This window comes from Triticum aestivum, chromosome 3B, assembly GCF_018294505.1.
Source record: "Triticum aestivum cultivar Chinese Spring chromosome 3B, IWGSC CS RefSeq v2.1, whole genome shotgun sequence".
NCBI lineage: Eukaryota > Viridiplantae > Streptophyta > Magnoliopsida > Poales > Poaceae > Triticum > Triticum aestivum.
The window spans coordinates 704183571-704205070 of NC_057801.1; the positions used below are offsets into that span (position 1 = coordinate 704183571).

The 21500-nt window shown below is 49.6% G+C and overlaps 1 protein-coding gene across 1 annotated transcript; it reads right to left on the reverse strand.

The window, feature by feature from the left end:
• Positions 1–418: 418 nt before the first annotated feature.
• LOC123067735 (uncharacterized) lies at positions 419–21070 on the reverse strand. Its single transcript, XM_044490402.1, has 4 exons — positions 20948–21070; positions 3847–4055; positions 2753–2822; positions 419–2201 (listed from the first exon to the last, which is right to left on the reverse strand). The coding sequence occupies exons 1-4, from the start codon at positions 21068–21070 to the stop codon at positions 1779–1781; spliced, it is 825 nt and encodes a 274-aa protein (XP_044346337.1). The 3' UTR covers positions 419–1778.
• Positions 21071–21500: the final 430 nt, after the last annotated feature.

Below are 21500 nucleotides of genomic sequence, written 5' to 3' on the forward strand. Positions count from 1 at the left end.
GAAACTTCTTCCCTTCCCCAATGTCATCAAATGAGTCAGGTGGGGGGTATTTCTCAATTGTCATCAAACCACCATCATACTGATCAAAAGAAGATGGAGCAATAAAGATGGTGATAGCGACAGGATTTATAGAAACAGCCTTCATCAGGTAGTGATCAGATCGCGGAACCTTCAGAGACCCACCAATTCTTGCTATCAAAGGCTTGCCAAAAGACTGGCATTCTGTCACGCGTACATCATCTTCATAGACATACTCATTGAATGGATACTCCTGTTCTGTTGTTAAGCCATTCTGCTCAATATATTGAAATGCGAAGCTGAACTGACCCCCTTTGCAGCCTTCCCGATGGTATTCACAGTCCAGCACTTGTTGCACAGAGAATTGCAGTAGTTCTTTTTTTTTTAGAACGAAGGCTTGCGAGGAGCCCGGCTTTGAATTAACAAAGCCATCAACCGGCCAGGAGTTACAGCAAACAACCAAATTACAGCGGTCAGAAGGATACAATGGGAACACTGGACTGAAACGCTAACTACAACCTCCACAAGCAGCTAATGCAAAGGAAATTAAGATTACAGCTTGCAAAGGCCGAGCACTCCACACTAGGATCATATGAGGAAAAGCAGAGCAGCAAAGCAGGGCATATCCGACCTTCAAAGATGGCCATGCTCCAGGAACACCTAGAGAAGAAGGGGAACAACATCTTCCATCTCAATCACCGAAGAGGGACCCTACCCCCTCGCCATGGCTCGTAGGCGCCGCACCGTCGGGGTTTCGAGGAGCTCACCCTAGAGCTCGAAGAATGCCGCCCTCACATCGGAAGGTGGACATAGTGCGGCCACTTCAATTTGGGATATCCCTAGCCGGCCGCTCCGCCACGGTCCATGCCCAGCTAGGTGGAAATACGCTTCGTGGAATCGGACGATGAAGAGGAGGCAGCTCCGTCCCTCACCTGCAGCGCCTCCCGACCGCATCCCGCCTCCCTAACGGCGCCTCCAGCAAGGTCACGGCGCGCAAGGCGCCGCCGCCGCCAAATCCGAGAGGATATAAGGTTTTCACCCGGGCAGGGTGAGTCGGGGTGGAAGCAGGGGATCTCGGCTGCGCCCCCATGGAGGAAAGCAGCGCCCTTGGGCGTTGCCGCCGCCGGACCGGCCGGACCGGCCAAGGTTTCCCCCGGTCCCCTAGCTGTCCACCAACTCGCACCAACGCCAGGGCCAGAGAGCAAATCACAAGCCACCGCCGACGGCGAGAGAGAGGTAGCCGGGAAGGGATTTCGAACCTCCAGATCTGACGAAGAATCTTCGCGCCGCGGCCGGATTCCACCAACCACCCGCCGCCCGCGCGGCCAGGCACACTGGCCAGCACCCCTGCGAACGCCGCCCACCGCCCGACAACGCCGCCTCTCCGGTTGGGGCCGCCGCCCCAGGAACCGCAGGCCTCCGAGAGGGGATGGAGCGCCTACATCCTCGCCGCCACCTTCACCGGTGCCCGCGCAGGCTTCCCGGCGGCCGTCTCCGGTAGCGGCGAGGGGAAGAAGGGCGTGGAGGGGGGTGGCGGCGGCCGCGGAACCCTAGTCGCCCAGGGGGGCGACGCGAGGGCCGGGGGGGGGGGGGAGTTCTTGCAGTAGTTCTCCATACAATATCCAGTGCAAAGCTTCAGTTGCTTCAACAGGTGCAATGGCCCAGCAAGATCCACAGGCTAACTGGTCTCTTACACTGGTTACTGCACCTAGCGCTCGCCAATCAACGCTGTCAGGCGGAAGACGGGTCATAAAAATAAACTAGTCCTCAGTAAGATCTGCCGCCATTGTCATTTGTCTTCTAAAGGCCTCATCTTTGACTTTACTGCAGAGCTCTAGATAGGACGATCTTCCTTTGAATAGATGGTACCTATACTCTTTTGCAGACTCACTGGAGTATTCCTTGTTGCACTGCTTCACCCATGCATCAAATTGCTGTCTTTTGATGAACTGGTCCTCTTCATCATCAGGCAGTTCCCTGATCCAAGCAGCAATATCCTCTGCAGTGATCTCTCTGGGTGGTTCATCAGCAGCGCTGACTCGCTCCTGTGACAAGAGCAATGCTGATATTGATGCTACTGCAAAAGCTAGGCCATTCCACAGAAGATTGGATCTGTCATCGCCACCCTGAATAGACGAAGTAGGATTTCTAAACAAACATGGCTTCCTCATCAGCCAACGCTCCTGCACATAAGGATTCATCACATGATAAGTAAGATGGTGACACTGTTGTATAAGATTTAACAAGACATAGCTATTGAATTCCAAAGATATTTCAGTAACTAAAGATATTTATCTTATTAAATGAAAACTGTAGCATAAAGAAAATAAATACCACCTCTGTTTCATAATATAAAGCCCTTAGTTTTTGCAAACTACTCCATAAGCATTCTGAAGCAATTCAGGCAACAACATTCCTCCATAAGCATAAATTTATTTGGCTCAATAAAATAATGTACTTGAGAATCTTCATTCTCAAGCAGGCAGAAGTGGACAAGACGATCTCTTAGGTAGGTTTACTAATATGTTAGGAAGTGGGGCAGCAGGAAATCAACGACATTTTCTGCAACATCTCGATCAAAGGTAACAATTCAAATGAGACCCTCATATAAAAACTTTTTGACTCCAGCATTTACTAGCAGAGTAGCTATTTTAGGAATTATATTTGCACCTAGAGATGAATGATAGAATAAATAGGTGGCACAGTATGTTTGTAAAACAAGTAACCAACCTACCTTTGAATGAATGATGTTTTGAGTAGGAGACGGGGGGGTGTTCCAGCTAAGCAGTCCACAAGCGCCAACCCTGAAAATAATAAATCAATACGATGTTAACTCACAATTACAAAGACAAAGGCTAAACAGGAAGGGAAAATAATAGTAGCCGCAGAAGTATAATAGGGAGTGGAAAATAACAAGAGCCTGGCTTGCATATAAGGATTGTTGCTGCTTTTTGGCCGGGCTTTGCATAGATATATTGTTATTGTTCCTTGCAGGAAATGGTTCATCAATGGCTAAGCCAGCCAACAGCACATGCTTATAAAGCCTGGACTAATTATTGACAAATGAAACGGTAGCAGTAACAACAGGTAAAACTGAACAGTAAATGGGCTTCGCGTTCATCTTAGCTGTCTGAGCAAAGCGAGGATAACTGTTCGATAACTGACAAAACGGTAAGGCCAGACGACAGTAGCTTCAGGTTCACATGAGCATAGGATCTGACACAATGATCTTACCGACTTAATAAATGGCAGCAAAATAGCACATCGCATGAACAGTGTGACCCGAGTGTCAGGCATGTCAAGCTACACATTCAGTTAACACTGTCGATATATTCATGCATAGGTGTGTGTAGCGCTCCAGACAATACCACTTTGGCAGATCCGACGGCTCACTCAGGCTCCATCGTCATCGACTAGTCACCACCGTCAGATCTAGTTTACCGTTATTACCGTCAATAGTTTCTTTTACTTTCAAGTTTCACTGTTGGCAGTAAAGCCTAGAACACAGCCCGGATGTGGCTGGAAAAGCATCTATCATTCTAGAATTCCAAACTGCCTCTCATGGCTGATATACGAACCCTAGTTCATACTTGTTCCCCAATAAGGCATCTGATCTGCCCAATTCTTCCAACAATTCATCTACAAAACATGGATCCATAGCTTACAGATCAATTATGACCTGACACCAAGGCGAGCGGATCTACGAGGGGAGCGCTACTGGCCGTCAGCGGCCGGCGGCGGCGATGGCGAGGAACGGCGACATCACGCTAGGGTTTTAAATACGGTAGCGAAATGCATACACGTAGTACGATCAGAATCCACGCTCACCTCGCTAGCCGTGAAGCGCGGGCAGCCATAGGAACCGGATCTCCCGCGCCGGAAGGGGGAAGGGGCGGCACGAGGGGGAACGGGCGGCGCGGCGGCGGGGAGGGCGGCGTCGCGGCGGGGAGGGCGCAAGAGAAGGTGAACCTTTGGGTTCTGTCTCTGCGGGAGCGGGGGGTTATGGTGGACGATCCTCCAATCAGAGGACGACTCGTCTAGGATCTCAAAAAAGAAAGTGCGATCATGCATCTACCGATATTATGCAGAGAGCACCTTGTTCTAACCTTTATTAGTTCTGCAGTACCTTCAGGCCACGATACGGAATGAAACATCAGTCGAGTTTTTTCCTCTAGACTAGAAATGCAAAGCTTGCATCTTAGTGCATTGATGCAACGATTAGAGATACAGAGATTGTGTTAGATTGTCACATTTAGGACCAACTTAGAGCATCTACAGCTAGATCTACAGTTGGGCTTCTCAAATGCACTTATACATTCAGGCAGACGTCCGGTCACAAAATTGTAACAAAGAATGTTCAAATCTACCATATAGACTCGAGCTGACCGGCGCTCCCCATATCCAGCTCATATATTAGGTGGATATGTTGAGGGACGGACGCGTCCACTATGTCCCGCCGCTCTAGATGCCGCCGCGGTACGTCTCGCTCTTCTCGGATTACACCTTGCCCTCTATATGTGTTCGACAAATTGTTCGAGCAGTTTTTTTATTCTTTTGTAGGCAAAAACGATGGATTCGAACGGTTCGTCGAATGAGGATTATCAAGGCATGGATTTTGACGAAATAATTTTAAAAGAGTTCTTCGATTTGTCAGATTAAGCCGATGAAGATGCTTAGATGATGAGGATGATCAATATCCAGGAGAAAATGGAGAGGGAAGTGGAAATGGAGCACATTCTGTACTTCAAGGATTTGTGTTTGACACAAGAAAAATTTTATAACGCGCTCCGTGAGAAGGGAAGAGGAGGAGTATGGATTTCTCTCATGCGCCAGGGAAAAGAAAAATGCGGGCATGCCAGTGTATCGTAGTACACAAAGAAAAGTGGTACGGGAAACAAGTATTTCATTAATCTCATCGGGTAAACAAAATTACAAGATCCCGTAACAAAAATTGCGCTCTGTGGCCTACTAGCGCGGCCAGCCTGACTGTAGCGATTGCGGTCTCTGGTTCCCGGGTCCTCGAAAGGCTCCCGGTTAATTACTCCCGCGGGTTGCTCCACGAGATACCTCCGATTAAGCCGTGTGGTCATCTTTGTCGACCTCGCTTCATGTTCTCCATGCATGATGATGATGGTGTGTGTAGGGTGTGGGCAGCGGCAAAGCCCGTGTCCTCGTCGGTGCACGTGTCGCTCAAAACATGGTTTTGTGCTAGCCACGTCCGCCCTCGCCGTCGCGCTTCGTCAGTCTTGACAGCGTTGATGTAGTCGGTATTGGGGTAGCATGGATCCTGTTTGGCTCGGACTTCTTGACGATGTAGCAGCTTCGTCGGGGTAAGCAATGGGTTGCCTCGTGGGAGTATTCTTTTGTGGAGACCGGTGTCGGTGTAAAACTAACCGTCGCTCGCATCGGCATTGCCGATGTGGTTGGTGCCTCGTATCGACTAGACGCCGAGGTTACGACGGTCTGTGAAGACAAAGGCTCCGCCTCATGAGACCGTGGAAGGTAACATCTTAGAGGGGCGTGGTGGATGCCTCGTCTTGGCCAAACGCCGTATTCGGTGGTCTGCCAAAACAAGGATCATGCCGCGGGGCCGAAGAAAGGTAACATTATGGAGGGGCGTGGTTGATGCCTCATCTCAGCTAGACGCCGTATTCGGTGGTCTGCTAAGACAAGGATCACGCCACCTGTACGAGAAACGAGACCTGATGCAATGAAGGGTGTGATAACCCACAAGTATAGGGATAGTTGTAGCCTCTTTCAATAAGTAAGAGTGTCGAACCCAACGAGGAGCTAAAGGTAGAATAAATATTCTCTCAAGTTCTATCGACCACCGATACAACTCTACGCACGCTTGACGTTCGCTTTACCTAGAACAAGTATGAAACTAGAAGTACTTTGTAGGTGTTTTTCGATAGGTTTGCAAGAAGGTAAAGAACACGTAAATAAAAGCTAGGGGTTGTTTAGATAAAGAAGCAATAAAGTAAGTATTAGTAGAGAGCTTTTTGTTACGAGAAAGTTATTTGTCCAAGGCAATCGATAACTAGACCGGTAATCACTACTGCAATTCTATTTGAAGGAGAGGCATAAGCTAACATACTTTCTCTACTTGGATCATATGCACATATGATTGGAACTCTAGCAAGCGTCCGCAACTACTAAAGATTCATTAAGGTAAAACCCAACCATAGCATTAAAGCATCAAGTCCCCTTTTATCCCATACGCAAACAACCTACTTACTCGGGTTTGTGTTTCAGTCACTCACGCAACCCACTATAAGCAAATCATAAACATATTGCAAACCCTATAGCGGGGATCCCTCACGCTTGCGCGACACGGAGAGCACCATAGGACAGCACCAATAATAAAACATGCAACTCAAACCAATCACGATCATCAATTAACCCATAGGACAAAACAGATCTACTCAAACATCATAAGATAGCCATACATCATTGGGAAATAATATATAGCGTTGAACACCATGTTTAAGAGATTACAGCGGGTAAGAGAGAGGTTACACCGCTGCATAGAGGGAGGAAGAGTTGGTGATGAAGGCGGTGAAGTTGTTGGTGAAGATCACAGTGATGATGATGGCCCCCGGCAGCGTTCCGGCGCCACCGGAAGCAAGGGGGGAGAGAGCCCCCCTTCTTCTTCTTTTTCCTTGACCTCCTCCCTAGATGGGAGAAGGGTTTCCCCTCTGGTCCTTGGCTCCCATGGCTTGGGAGGGGCGAGAGCCCCTCCGAGATTGGATCTATCTCTCTGTTTCTGCGTTCTCTGATTCTACCCCTTCACCGTTTTCTTTATATCTGGAGATCCGTAACTCCGATTGGGGTGAATCTTTCGCCCAGATCTTTCTCATAAAATTATCTTTCTTGCGCCAAAAGAAGAGCGTCAACCTCCTTACGGGTGGACCACGAGGGTCAGGGGCGCGCCTGGGGGGTTAGGGCACACCCCCTACCTCGTGACCACCTCGGACACCGTTTCGCGTTGATTTTACTTCCCAAAAATCATAAATATTCCAAAAAAATCTCCGTCCGTTTTTATCCCGTTTGGACTCCGTTTGATATTGGGTTTCTGCGAAACAAAAAACATGCAACAGATAGGAACTGGCACTGGGCACTGGATCAATATGTTAGTCCCAAAAATAATATAAAAAATTGCCAAAAAGTATATGAAAGTGAATAATATTGGCATGGAACAATCAAAAATTATAGATATGACGGAGACGTATCAGGGTGCATGTCACATCCCTAGTCTGGTATGACTTAGACTAGCTAGCTATTTGTGCATCATATTTAAATTTCATTTAAATTTGAAATGAGGATTGGTGGAACCCTCAGAATCTTTTTTTTTTAAAATGACCCAAATAAAAATTTCTCCAAAAGGGTCCAAGAAAATGCTCATGATGCCCTCAAAAAAATATTGGACAGAGATAAAAATCAAAACAATATTTTTAGGAGCTCATGGATATTTATTTTGGCCATTTGGATTAATTCAATAAATATTTGCATTGGAAATATATTTCTATATATATGAAATATGGTCCAAAAATTATGCCATTTATAAAAGAGCTCTGGAATAATATATCTAGCTCCTGCAAAAATTGGCATAAGCAAATAAAATGGTTTAGTATTTTTATTAAACCAGACAAATGTCAGAAAAAAATAGAAAAAGGGAAATAAACAGGAAAACCTCACCTGTGCTTACCTGGGGCTCTCCCCTGCGCAGCCCAGCAGCAGCAGGCCGGCCCAGCCAGGAGGCGGCCCAGCCCGCCAGCTCCTCTGTCGTCTTCTCCCCCTCGCCCAAGCAGGTGCGTGCCCGCGCCACAGCCGGCCGCGGCCACGCGCCCGGCCACGCCACCTCCCTCCCTGCCTGCCTCTCCCCTCCTCGTCTGGATGCTTGGATCGACGCCACGCGCCGCCCCGGTCTTTTTCCCCTCCCTCTCGCTCTCCCTCCTCCCCTGGACATCTCCCTCTCCCCGCGCCCGAAGCGCTGCCGCCGCCGCAGCCCACCACCGACGCGCTCCCCGCCGTCCCCTCGCCCCTCAGTGGAGTCCACGAGCTCCGCCACAACCCCCTCCACCTCCTCGTCGAGCCACGAACCTCCGGACGGCCTCCATCGTCGCCACCGTCCTCGTCTTCAACCTCGGCCGTCCGAGATCGTCTTCACCGCCCTGTTCTGCTCCGGCCTTCCCCGAGCAAGCTGACCAGCCCATCGACCTCCCCGTGAGCCTCTGCTTCGAACCCCTCTCCTCCTCCTCGCGATTACGCCGTCTAGGCCTTAGTCCCGCCATGGCCGAAGCTCGCCTCCGCTCGAGCTTGTCGCCGGCGTTGCTCCGGCGACCCTTTGGCCACGCTCGTGCACCTAGCACTCTCGCCGCACCTCGTAGTGCCCCGCTAGCGCTTTAGTTCGCGCATTTGCACGCTGCAGCCGCGTCCCCGAACACAGCCGAACTCCGGCGGCCGCAAAGCGTGGTCGCCGACGTCGTTCTCGGCCACCCCAGCTCTGGCCGAGGGCACTGCTCGACGCGCCGCATCGCCAGCTCTTCGAAGAGCCTAAACACGCCTCGAACGGAGCCCTGTGGGTGATTCCCGCGGCGTTCCGCCGTCTCGGGCCTCGCTGGCGGCTAAACGCCGGCGAGTTGACCGGGTTTGACCCCCCAGGGTCGCTGACTAGTGGGGCCAGGCCCTGCTAATTCTAACTAAAAAAAATAAACCAAACCTAACTAGCCACTAACACTGCCCAGTGGGCCCGACCCCCCCTAACCTTTTAATTAAACTAAATTAACCCCTGTTAACCCCCCTGTCACTGACGTGTGGGTCCCACACGTCAGATTTGACCTGGACAGCCGCGTTGACCCGCTGATGTAGTGATGACGTCATGCTGACGCAATTATATATTTTCTGGAATTAAAAATAATTCAGAAAATCCAGAAAATGTTTTAAACTTCAAAAATTCATAGCAATTCAACCGTAGCTCAGATTAAAATAATTTATATATGAAAAATTATCAGAAAAATGCAACCTTTCCATCTGTACTAGTTTCATGCATGAAAAACCAACTTATACATGCTGAATATGGGAAAACACATTATGGCATATATAAGAGACTTAATTTAGAAATGCATTTGAACCTTTGGTTCAAATGGACTTCAAACCAAATGTTTACTAGTTGCATTAGCTCAAACAGCATCACATCTACATGCCATGTTCATGCATCATATTGTTGCATATGATTGTGTATTGATTGCCGGCACCGTTCCTTCTCGATAGGTCCTGCTCCGGAGACGTTCCAGAGTACCTGTCCGTGAAGCAGTGCCTCCCTTGTTGATTTACCAGGCAAGCAAACCCCCTTGTTCATTTCGATAAAACCCTACTCTCTCGCTCCTGCTCTCAGTTATTGCATTAGGACAACAACGATTCATCTGCTACTTTGTGCTGCGGTAGTTGAACCCATTCCTCTGCATGACCTGTCATTGCCACAGTAAATAGTTGAAACCCACTAGCATGTGTAGGAGTTGATTGAAGCCATTGTTGTGTTCCTACCATGCTATGCCTGCTATTGCTTAGAGTTGTGTCAGGTCTGGTTCATTGGGAATGAATTGGAGTGTTACGATATGTTCTGATGCTGAGAGTGAAGTGTGTGAACACGATTTGGTAAAGGTAGCGGTGAGAGGCCATGTAGGAGTACATGGTGGGTTGTCTCACTGGAACCGTCCTTAAGCACTGAGTTCTATGTATGTTGTCCAATGACTCGATACTACCACACATTGGGTTCCGGTAACTCGACCCCTCTCGACTTATTAACCAACTTGGTCTCTGTCCAGGAGTCGCAACTAGTTTCTGGTGTTTGTAGGTAGTGCTATTTTTCTACCAAGTGGCACCCGGCAGGGTGGGCTTGGGACAGACTAGGCACACGTGGCACGGTGTACCGAGTGGCACCCGGTTGGTGGGCTCGGGAACCCTGCTCACATCGTTTGGGGCCGTGAGCGACACCCCGGCCGGATCTCCTTGCGGATGGAACCCGAATAGGCGATAAACCTGGGCTAGAGTCTTGTGTGGTTAGTCAGGTCGTGGCCGACACCCTCGCCAGGCTTCCGCTTGAAGGTTGCCGAGATACATGACGTGTACATGGCGGTAAGTGGCGAGAGCGTGTGTGAAGAAGTACACCCCTGCAGGGTTAACATGATCTATTCGAATAGCCGGGTCCGCGGTTATGGACTTCTTGGATGCTTACATGGTACATAGACAACTTGAAGTGGATACTATAAAATGCTCAAGACAAGTGTGAGTGCTATGGATGGCCTTCTCGTAGGGAGACGGGGATGAATCCATAGTAGTGTATTGTGTGGTGATTAGTGGACTCGTGTACGTTGTTTCACCTCAAGAGTTTCTGGTAGTCGTAGAACAGGATAGCCACAGAGTCAAAGCTGGCTTGCTGCAACTAAACCCCACATTACCCTCTTGATACAAATGCATGTATGATAGGATCTGATGTAAGTCTTGCTGAGTACCTTTGTACTCATGTTGCTTTATTTATGTTTTTGCAGCGGAGATTTCGGTCTTACTAGTGTTCTCGTGGACTTCGACTAGTAGCTAGTACCTCAGCTACGATCTTGATCGGATGTTGTAGATAGTCAGGCTCTTCAGCCTTTTTCATTTATAGATGTCTGTACCCAGACATGTAATGCTTCCGCTTGTTGCTTGATTGCTCTGACTGTTGGGTCATGTGACCCCTGTTTGTAATAATGCTGTGATGGCTCTTCTGAGCCTTATCTATATGATTGTTGAGTTATGCTGTGATGCCATGTTGTACAACACATACTTGCATGTTATGCGTACGTGTAATGTGTATTGTTATGTGTGGGATCTGACTACCTAGTTGTTTATTCTTAGTAGCCTCTCTTACCGGGAAATGTCTCCTAGTGCTTCCACTGAGCCCTGGTAGCTTGCTACTGCTCCGGAACACTTAGGCAGGCCGGCATGTGTCCTTCTTCGATCCTGTGTCTGTCCCTTCGGGGAAATGTCACGCGATGAATACCGGAGTCCTGCTAGCCCGCTACAGCCCGGTTCACCGGAGTCCTGCTAGCCCAGTGCTACAGCCTGGATTCACTCGCTGATGACCGACACGTTCGATGCTGGGTCATGGATGCCTGTCCCTGTAAGTCTGTGCCACTTTGGGTTTACGACTAGCCATGTCAGCCCGGGCTCCTTATCATATGGATGCTAGCGACACTGTCATATACGTGTGCCAAAAGGCGCAAACGGTCCCGGGCTAAGGTAAGGCGACACCCGTGGGAATACCGTGCGTGAGGCCGCAAAGTGATATGAGGTGTTACATGCTAGATCGATGTGGCATTGAGTCGGGGTCCTGACAGCTTTGGTATCAGAGCCTGACTGCCTGTAGGTTTACCAAGCCATACTGGTCGAAGTTGAGTCTAGAAATTCTTTAGTTATGTAAGGGAATTGATTGTGGGAAGGAACGTAAGGCTCTTTTACTCCTTTACCTCATGGCCTTCTGATCTGAGTCCTCCTATCTTCCTCCGGGGTTAAGGAACTAGGCTTCTCTTCCGTCTATCAGGATCACGTGTTACTACTCCGTAGTTCCATAGGATTGGTTGATCAGAGTCATATCCCAGCTTTGAGCATTCCGGTGTAGTCTGCTTAGTATGATCTCAGAACTTTGAGTAATACTGATGAGTATGTTACCACCCCATTTTTAGTAGGATGTCTCATTCTGAGCATTTTACTGTCGTTATGCTGCCGAAATTTCCCTAGGAGTTCGAGAGATACTAATTCCTTGTCCTACATTCTACATTCTATAGTTAATGCTGATTCCGTCCTTGGTTTCGTTTCTCAGGATGTCATCAGCTAAGCAAAGTTCCGTTGCTCGTAGCCAGAACCACGGAGATGGTAGGGATGAGGATCCTCCCGGCCAGCCTTTGTTGACAGAGTTCATGTTAGAAATGGAGAGGAACAAGCGTGAGTCTAACCGTTTGTTGGCACGTATCGAGGAGAACACCGCACGCCAGTCCAATAAGTCTGCTACCATTCATGACTTCATTCGTTTGCACCCACCTACCTTTCATCATTCCATCGAGCCACTCGATGCAGATGACTGGCTCCGTAGCATCACTCATAAGCTGCGTTCCGCGAGCGTAGCTAAAGATGACAAGGTCACCTATGCCACATACCACCTGGAAGGTCCTGCTAGTCTTTGGTGGCAGAACTATGAGACTTTGCTTCCAGCCGGCCAGATTCCTACCTGGAAGGATTTCACTGAGGCTTTTCGCGAGCATCACATTCCCAGGCCCTCCTTGATCGCAAGAGAGAAGAGTTCTGTAGTTTCACCCAGAGTAAGATGGCTGTTGATGCTTATAGCAGAGAGTTCGAGAACCTTGCCCGCTATGCCACAGAAGAAGTGTCCACGGACACCAAGAAGCAAGCTAGGTTCCGGAAGGGTCTCAACCCCAAGTTGCGTCGTGATCTCCACCTGCATCATTGTGATACATTCCAAGCCCTTGTGAACAAGGCCATCAATGCAGAGACAGCTCAACTCACTTACGAGGAGTCTCGTAAGCACACCCGTGATTTGGGATCTCCCTCTGGCTCTAGTTCCCAGAAGCGCCGGATTTGGGTTCCAAACTCCGCTCTTCCTTCCGGTTATACACCGAGGTCATCTCATGTGGTGCCTCCTCCAGCTCAGTCGTATGTTCCACCCAGGCCTACTGGTAGACCGTTTGTCAGTGCGGGTCCCCGTCCAACCTCAGGGACTTGCTTCACATGCGGGAAGCCAGGACACTATGCACGTGATTGCTCTCAGACTAGTTATGCTCCACCCCAGCCCGAGAAGACTGTTGGATGTATTAAGCCATCACGCGAGATGATCAGTGTCAAGTCAGCCCCCACTGAACGTGGACGTGTGCATCACGTCTCAGCTAAAGACGCTCATGATGATCCAGATGTCGTTCTTGGCACACTCCTTGTCAATTGTCACCCAGCATCAGTTCTATTCGATACTGGAGCATCTCACTCCTTCATTTCTGAAAGCTATGCTACTTGCACAACCTGTCATTTTGTGGAATGCCAACTCCGCTAGTCATCCAAACTCCTGGATCCAAATGGCAAACCTCTAGTGTAAGCCATGGTAACGAAATCCTTGTTGACAGACTTGTATTCCTTGCATCACTTGTAGCCCTCAACTCTTCAGATATTAACATCATCTTGGGTATGGACTGGATGACAGCTCATCATGCCAAGATTGATTGTTACACAAGATCTGTTCAGCTTACACACCCATCTGGCAAGATAGTCACCGTCTCCACTAGAGTTGCAAAGCGTCAGCTCTATTCTCTTAATGCCAGCCCTCTTCCAGACCTTGAAGATATCCGGTAGTCCGTGACTTTCCGGATGTCTTTCCAGAGGAACTGCCAGGTGTTCCACCTGACAGAGATGTAGAGTTCGTCATAGATCTTATCCCAGGAACAGCTCCAATCTCCCGGAGACCTTACAAGATGGCACCCTTAGAACTAGCCGAGCTTAAGAAACAACTCGATGAGTCCTTGCAAAAGGGTTTCATCCGTCCTAGTTCTTCTCCTTGGGCTTGCCCCGTCCTCTTTGTCAAGAAGAAAGACGGTACGGACCGGATGGTTGTAGATTATCGTCCCGTTAATTTGGTCACGATAAAGAACAAGTATCCGCTTCCCAGGATCAACGACCTGTATGATCAGCTCGCTGGATCCTCAGTCTTCTCCAAGATGGATTTAAGGTTAGGCTACCATCAAATCAAGATCAGAAACGGGGACATTCCCAAGACAGCTTTTGTCACTCGTTATGGCCAGTACGAGTACACCGTCATGTCCTTTGGCCTAACCAACGCCCCAGCCACATTCTCCCGCCTGATGAACTCGATCTTCATGGAGTACTTAGATAAGTTCGTCGTGGTTTACCTCGATGATATTCTTATTTACTCGAAGAACGAGGAAGAGCATGCCGAACATCTTAGACTTGTGTTAGAAAAACTCAGAGAACACCGCCTTTATGCCAAGTTCTCCAAGTGTGAATTTTGGTTGCCAGAAGTGACCTACCTAGGCCACGTAATCTCTGGTAAGGGCATTGCTGTCAATCCCGAGAGAGTTCAAGCCGTTCTCGATTGGACTCCACCTGAGACCGTTAAACAAGTTAGGAGTTTCCTTGGTCTAGCCAGCTATTGTCGCCGCTTTGTTGAAAACTTCTCCAAAGTAGCCAAACCCCTCACGGAACTTCTCAAGAAAGATAAAAAGTTTGAGTGGTCCCCACAGTGTGAGTACAGTTTTCAGGAACTGAAAAGACGCCTGACTTCTGCTCCCATACTTGTGCCACCGGATTTCACTAAAGACTTTATTATCTACTGCGACGCCTCACGACAAGGACTAGGTTGCATTCTTATGCAGGATCGTCATGTGATTGCCTATGCATCTCGACAGTTGCATCCACATGAGGAGAATTATCCTACACATGATCTAGAGCTTGCAGCCGTAGTCTATGCACTCAAGACCTGGCGACATTACCTCCTTGGTAAACGTTGCGAGATCTACACCGATCACCAGAGTCTCAAGTATATCTTCACCCAACCGGATCTGAACCTTAGGCAAAGACGTTGGTTGGAGTTAATCACAGATTATGATCTAGGGATTACCTACACCCCAGGCAAAGCCAATGTCATGGCTGATGCTCTAAGCCGTAAATCCTATTGCAACAATCTCATGTTGCAGCAAGGCCAACCACTTCTCCATGAGGAATTCTGTAAGCTTAATCTTCACATTGCTCCTCGCGGATTCCTTTCTACCTTGGTGGCGAAACCTACCCTTGTGGATCTTATCATCGAAGCCCAGAAACATGATACGGGGATTACCCGGATCAAGAGAAACATTAAGAAGGGAGTTGGTGGATGTTTCTCTATGGATGATCGCGGTGTTGTTTTCTTTGAGAATCGCTTGGTGGTTCCCAAGAAGCAACATCTTCGGCAGTTGATTCTTAAGGAGGCGCATGAATCTCCTCTCACAATTCATCCCGGTAGCACTAAGATGTATCAGGACCTACGCCAGAGGTTCTGGTGGACTAGGATGAAGAGAGAAATCGCTGAGTTCATTGCTAAATGTGACGTATGTCGTCGCGTTAAGGCAGAGCATCAAAGACCTGCTGGCACCCTTCAGCCTTTAGCTATTCCTGAATGGAAATGGGATAAAGTTGGTATGGACTTCATCACCGGCTTTCCCAGGACCAAGAGAGGGAATAATGCTATCTTCGTAGTCATTGATCGTCTTTCCAAAGTGGCTCACTTCCTTCCTGTTCGAGAAAATATCACTGCTAGTCAGCTTGCTGACTTATATATTTCTCGAATAGTGTCACTTCATGGTGTTCCACTAGAGATCAATTCAGACCGTGGCAGTCTTTTCACTTCTCATTTCTGGGAGAGTTTCCAAACTGCCATGGGAACCCATCTTTCCTTCAGTACCGCTTTCCACCCTCAGTCGAGTGGTCAGGTGGAACGGGTCAATCAAATTCTCGAAGACATGCTCAGAGCTTGCGTTATCTCATTCGGTATGGATTGGGAGAAATGTCTTCCTTTCGCCGAGTTTGCTTATAACAATAGCTACCAATCCAGCCTCAAGAAAGCTCCTTTTGAGGTTCTCTATGGACGAAGATGTCGAACACCTTTGAACTGGTCAGAAACCGGTGAAAGACAATTCTTTGGACCGGATATGATCCAGGAGGCAGAAGAGCAAGTTCGCATCATTCGTGAGAATTTGAAAACAGCCCAGTCTCGTCAGAAGAGCCAGTACGATCGTCATCATAAGGATATGACTTATGAAATTGGCGACCAAGCTTACCTTCGGGTTACTCCTTTGAAGGGTACCCATCGTTTCGGTATCAAGGGCAAGTTGGCTCCTCGTTACATTGGTCCTTTTCGTATTCTCGCTAAACGAGGAGAGGTTGCCTACCAGTTGGAACTACCCCCACATCTTTCTCGAGTTCATGATGTCTTCCACGTCTCTCAACTCAGGCGTTGCTTCTCGGATCCTATCCGTGGAGTGGACCACGAAACGCTTGATCTCCAAGATAACCTCACATACCGAGAGTACCCGGTTCGCATTCTTGATCAAGCAGAGCGTGTCACTCGACGTCAGAACATCAAGTTTCTCAAAGTTCAGTGGTCTCATCATTCCGAGAGAGAAGCTACTTGGGAGCGAGAAGATCGTCTTCGACTGGAGTACCCCGCTTTCTTTCCGTCGACCCCTGAATCTCGAGACGAGATTCTTTCAAGTGGGGGCGAGTTGTCACATCCCTAGTCTGGTATGACTTAGACTAGCTAGCTATTTGTGCATCATATTTAAATTTCATTTAAATTTGAAATGAGGATTGGTGGAACCCTCAGAATCATTTTTTGAAATGACCCAAATAAAAATTTCTCCAAAAGGGTCCAAGAAAATGCTCATGATGCCCTCTAAAAATATTGGACAGAGATAAAAATCAAAACAATATTTTTAGGAGCTCATGGATATTTATTTTGGCCATTTGGATTAATTCGATAAATATTTGCATTGGAAATATATTTCTATATATATGAAATATGGTCCAAAAATTATGCCATTTATAAAAGAGCTCTGGAATAATATATCTAGCTCCTGCAAAAATTGGCATAAGCAAATAAAATGGTTTAGTATTTTTATTAAACCAAACAAATGTCAGAAAAAAATAGAAAAAGGGAAATAAAACAGGAAAACCTCACCTATGCTTACCTGGGGCTCTCCCCTGCGCAGCCCAGCAGCAGCAGGCCGGCCCAGCCAGGAGGCGGCCCAGCCCGCCAGCTCCTCTGTCGTCTTCTCCCCCTCGCCCAAGCAGGTGCGTGCCCGCGCCACAGCCGGCCGCGGCCACGCGCCCGGCCACGCCACCTCCCTCCCTGCCTGCCTCTCCCCTCCTCGTCTGGATGCCTGGAACGACGCCACGCGCCGCCCCGGTCCTTTTCCCCTCTCTCTCGCTCTCCCTCCTCCCCTGGACATCTCCCTCTCCCCGCGCCCGAAGCGCTGCCGCCGCCGCAGCCCACCACCGACGCGCTCCCCGCCGTCCCCTCGCTCCTCAGTGGAGTCCACGAGCTCCGCCACAACCCCCTCCACCTCCTCGTCGAGCCACGAACCTCCGGACGGCCTCCATCGTCGCCACCGTCCTCGTCTTCAACCTCGGCCGTCCGAGATCGTCTTCGCCGCCCTGTTCTGCTCCGGCCTTCCCCGAGCAAGCTGACCAGCCCATCGACCTCCCCGTGAGCCTCTGCTTCGAACCCCTCTCCTCCTCCTCGCGATTACGCCGTCTAGGCCTCAGTCCCGCCATGGCCGAAGCTCGCCTCCGCTCGAGCTTGTCGCCGGCGTTGCTCCGGCGACCCTTTGGCCACGCTCGTGCACCTAGCACTCTCGCCGCACCTCGTAGTGCCCCGCTAGCGCTTTAGTTCGCGCATTTGCACGCTGCAGCCGCGCCCCCGAACACAGCCGAACTCTGGCGGCCGCAAAGCGTGGTCGCCGACGTCGTTCTCGGCCACCCCAGCTCTGGCCGAGGGCACTGCTCGACGCGCCGCATCGCCAGCTCTTCGAAGAGCCTAAACACGCCTCGAACGGAGCCCTGTGGGTGATTCCCGTGGCGTTCCGCCGTCTCGGGCCTCGCTGGCGGCTAAACGCCGGCGAGTTGACCGGGTTTGACCCCCCAGGGTCGCTGACTAGTGGGGCCAGGCCCTGCTAATTCTAATTAAAAAAAATAAACCAAACCTAACTAGCCACTAACACTGACCAGTGGGCCCGACCCCCCCTAACCTTTTAATTAAACTAAATTAACCCCTGTTAACCCCCCTGTCACTGACGTGTGGGTCCCACACGTCAGATTTGACCTGGACAGCCGCGTTGACCCGCTGATGTAGTGATGACGTCATGCTGACGCAATTATATATTTTCTGGAATTAAAAATAATTCAGAAAATCCAGAAAATGTTTTAAACTTCAAAAATTCATAACAATTCAACCGTAGCTCAGATTAAAATAATTTATATATGAAAAATTATCAGAAAAATGCAACCTTTCCATCTGTACTAGTTTCATGCATGAAAAACCAACTTATACATGCTGAATATGGGAAAACACATTATGGCATATATAAGAGACTTAATTTAGAAATGCATTTGAACCTTTGGTTCAAATGGACTTCAAACCAAATGTTTACTAGATTCATTAGCTCAAACAGCATCACATCTACATGCCATGTTCATGCATCATATTGTTGCATATGATTGTGTATTGATTGCCGGCACCGTTCCTTCTCGATAGGTCCTGCTCCGGAGACGTTCCAGAGTACCTGTCTGTGAAGCAGTGCCTCCCTTGTTGATTTACCAGGCAAGCAAACCCCCTTGTTCATTTCGATAAAACCCTACTCTCTCGCTCCTGCTCTCAGTTATTGCATTAGGACAACAACGATTCATCTGCTACTTTGTGCTGCGGTAGTTGAACCCATTCCTCTGCATGACCTGTCATTGCCACAGTAAATAGTTGAAACCCACTAGCATGTGTAGGAGTTGATTGAAGCCATTGTTGTGTTCCTACCATGCTATGCCTGCTATTGCTTAGAGTTGTGTCAGGTCTGGTTCATTGGGAATGAATTGGAGTGTTACGATATGTTCTGATGCTGAGAGTGAAGTGTGTGAACACGATTTGGTAAAGGTAGCGGTGAGAGGCCATGTAGGAGTACATGGTGGGTTGTCTCACTGGAACCGTCCTTAAGCACTGAGTTCTATGTATGTTGTCCAATGACTCGATACTACCACACATTGGGTTCCGGTAACTCGACCCCTCTCGACTTATTAACCAACTTGGTCTCTGTCCAGGAGTCGCAACTAGTTTCTGGTGTTTGTAGGTAGTGCTATTTTTCTACCAAGTGGCACCCGGCAGGGTGGGCTTGGGACAGACTAGGCACACGTGGCACGGTGTACCGAGTGGCACCCGGTTGGTGGGCTCGGGAACCCTGCTCACATCGTTTGGGGCCGTGAGCGACACCCCGGCCGGATCTCCTTGCGGATGGAACCCGAATAGGCGATAAACCTGGACTAGAGTCTTGTGTGGTTAGTCAGGTCGTGGCCGACACCCTCGCCAGGCTTCCGCTTGAAGGTTGCCGAGATACATGACGTGTACATGGCGGTAAGTGGCGAGAGCGTGTGTGAAGAAGTACACCCCTGCAGGGTTAACATGATCTATTCGAATAGCCGGGTCCGCGGTTATGGACTTCTTGGATGCTTACATGGTACATAGACAACTTGAAGTGGATACTATAAAATGCTCAAGACAAGTGTGAGTGCTATGGATGGCCTTCTCGTAGGGAGACGGGGATGAATCCATAGTAGTGTATTGTGTGGTGATTAGTGGACTCGTGTACGTTGTTTCACCTCAAGAGTTTCTGGTAGTCGTAGAACAGGATAGCCACAGAGTCAAAGCTGGCTTGCTGCAACTAAACCCCACATTACCCTCTTGATACAAATGCATGTATGATAGGATCTGATGTAAGTCTTGCTGAGTACCTTTGTACTCATGTTGCTTTATTTATGTTTTTGCAGCGGAGACTTCGGTCTTACTAGTGTTCTCGTGGACTTCGACTAGTAGCTAGTACCTCAGCTACGATCTTGATCGGATGTTGTAGATAGTCAGGCTCTTCAGCCTTTTTCATTTGTAGATGTCTGTACCCAGACATGTAATGCTTCCGCTTGTTGCTTGATTGCTCTGACTGTTGGGTCATGTGACCCCTGTTTGTAATAAATGCTGTGATGGCTCTTCTGAGCCTTATTCTATATGATTGTTGAGTTATGCTGTGATGCCATGTTGTACAGCACATACTTGCATGTTATGCGTACGTGTAATGTGTATTGTTATGTGTGGGATCTGACTACCTAGTTGTTTATTCTTAGTAGCCTCTCTTACCGGGAAATGTCTCCTAGTGCTTCCACTGAGCCCTGGTAGCTTGCTACTGCTCCGGAACACTTAGGCAGGCCGGCATGTGTCCTTCTTCGATCCTGTGTCTGTCCCTTCGGGGAAATGTCACGCGATGAATACCGAAGTCCTGCTAGCCCGCTACAGCCCGGTTCACCGGAGTCCTGCTAGCCCAGTGCTACAGCCTGGATTCACTCGCTGATGACCGACACGTTCGATGCTGGGTCATGGATGCCTGTCCCTGTAAGTCTGTGCCACTTTGGGTTTACGACTAGCCATGTCAGCCCGGGCTCCTTATCATATGGATGCTAGCGACACTGTCATATACGTGTGCCAAAAGGCGCAAACGGTCCCGGGCTAAGGTAAGGCGACACCCGTGGGAATACCGTGCGTGAGGCCGCAAAGTGATATGAGGTGTTACATGCTAGATCGATGTGGCATTGAGTCGGGGTCCTGACAGTGCACCTCGTATCCTCTGGAGGCTGTATTCGGTGGTCCACCAAGACAAGGGCAAAGCATCGCGGTGCCGAAAAAAGGTGACATCATGGAACGGCGTGGTTGATGCCTCGTCCTAGCTAGATGTCGTATTCGGTGGTCTGCTAAGACAAGGAGCACGCTGCCTGTACGTTGAGACCTGTACACCATGAAGAGTGAACCTCGTCTCGGCTGGACGCCGTATTCGGTGGCCCGCCAAGACAAAGGAAACACATCGCGGGGAACGTGCTAAGGGTTGGTGAAGACGTGTCATCGCGTAACACCATCTTCTTCGTATCGCGGCCTCTGGGGGCGTATGTCATCTTCATGGGCTCCAGGTCGCGGGCTCCGTCTTGATAAGGTAGAGATTGGTGGTGTCGTCCCGCGAGCTCCTTGCCTCCGTCCACCGCGGCACCAGCTTGATGATGTTGACGATGAATGTCGTCCTAGCGAGCTCCACACCACGATCCTCCACGGCACCAGGTAGATGATGTTAGCGATGGGCATCGTCTTGGCGAGCTCCATATCGCCATCCTCCGCGGCATGCGGCGGCATCGTCGCGAGCTCCACACCTCCGTCCTCCATGGTGCCTATTTGATGAAGATGACAGGCGTCGTCCTGGCGAGCTCCGTGTCGCCATCCTCCGTAGCACGGCGGCACATCCTCGCGAGCTCCACACCGCGGTCCTCCAAGGCGCCTGTTTGATGAAGACGATGGGCGTCGTCCTGGCGAGCTCCGTGTCGCCATCCTCCATGGCACGGCGGCGACATCCTCGCGAGCTCCACACCGTGGTCCTCCACGGCACCGGGTTGATGATCTTGGCGATGGGCCTGGCGGTGTTGATGTAGTCTACTGGTCCGGCGTCGTCGTCCACCGCCTGCATTGTATCTAGTACAAGAAGAGCGCCGCATCGTCCATGGCCACATCCGTCGGGTGTGTCGTCATCCGCCGCCTCCATTGCACCGGGTACGAGAAGAGAGTCGCATCCTCCGCGGCCACTGATACGTCTCCAACG

What these genes read in the sequence shown, in the direction of transcription:
- LOC123067735 (XM_044490402.1), bottom strand. Translation starts at nt 21,070, where the DNA reads ATGGAGGACGGAGGTGTGGAGCTCGCGACGATGCCGCCGCATGCCGCG. An exon ending in TGGTGCCGTGGAGGATCGTG is followed by an intron (nt 4,056 to 20,947) that starts GTGTGGAGCTCG and finishes TTGAGATCCTAG; the next exon opens with ACGAGTCGTCCTCTGATTGG. An exon ending in CGCGCTTCACGGCTAGCGAG is followed by an intron (nt 2,823 to 3,846) that starts GTGAGCGTGGAT and finishes TATTATTTTCAG; the next exon opens with GGTTGGCGCTTGTGGACTGC.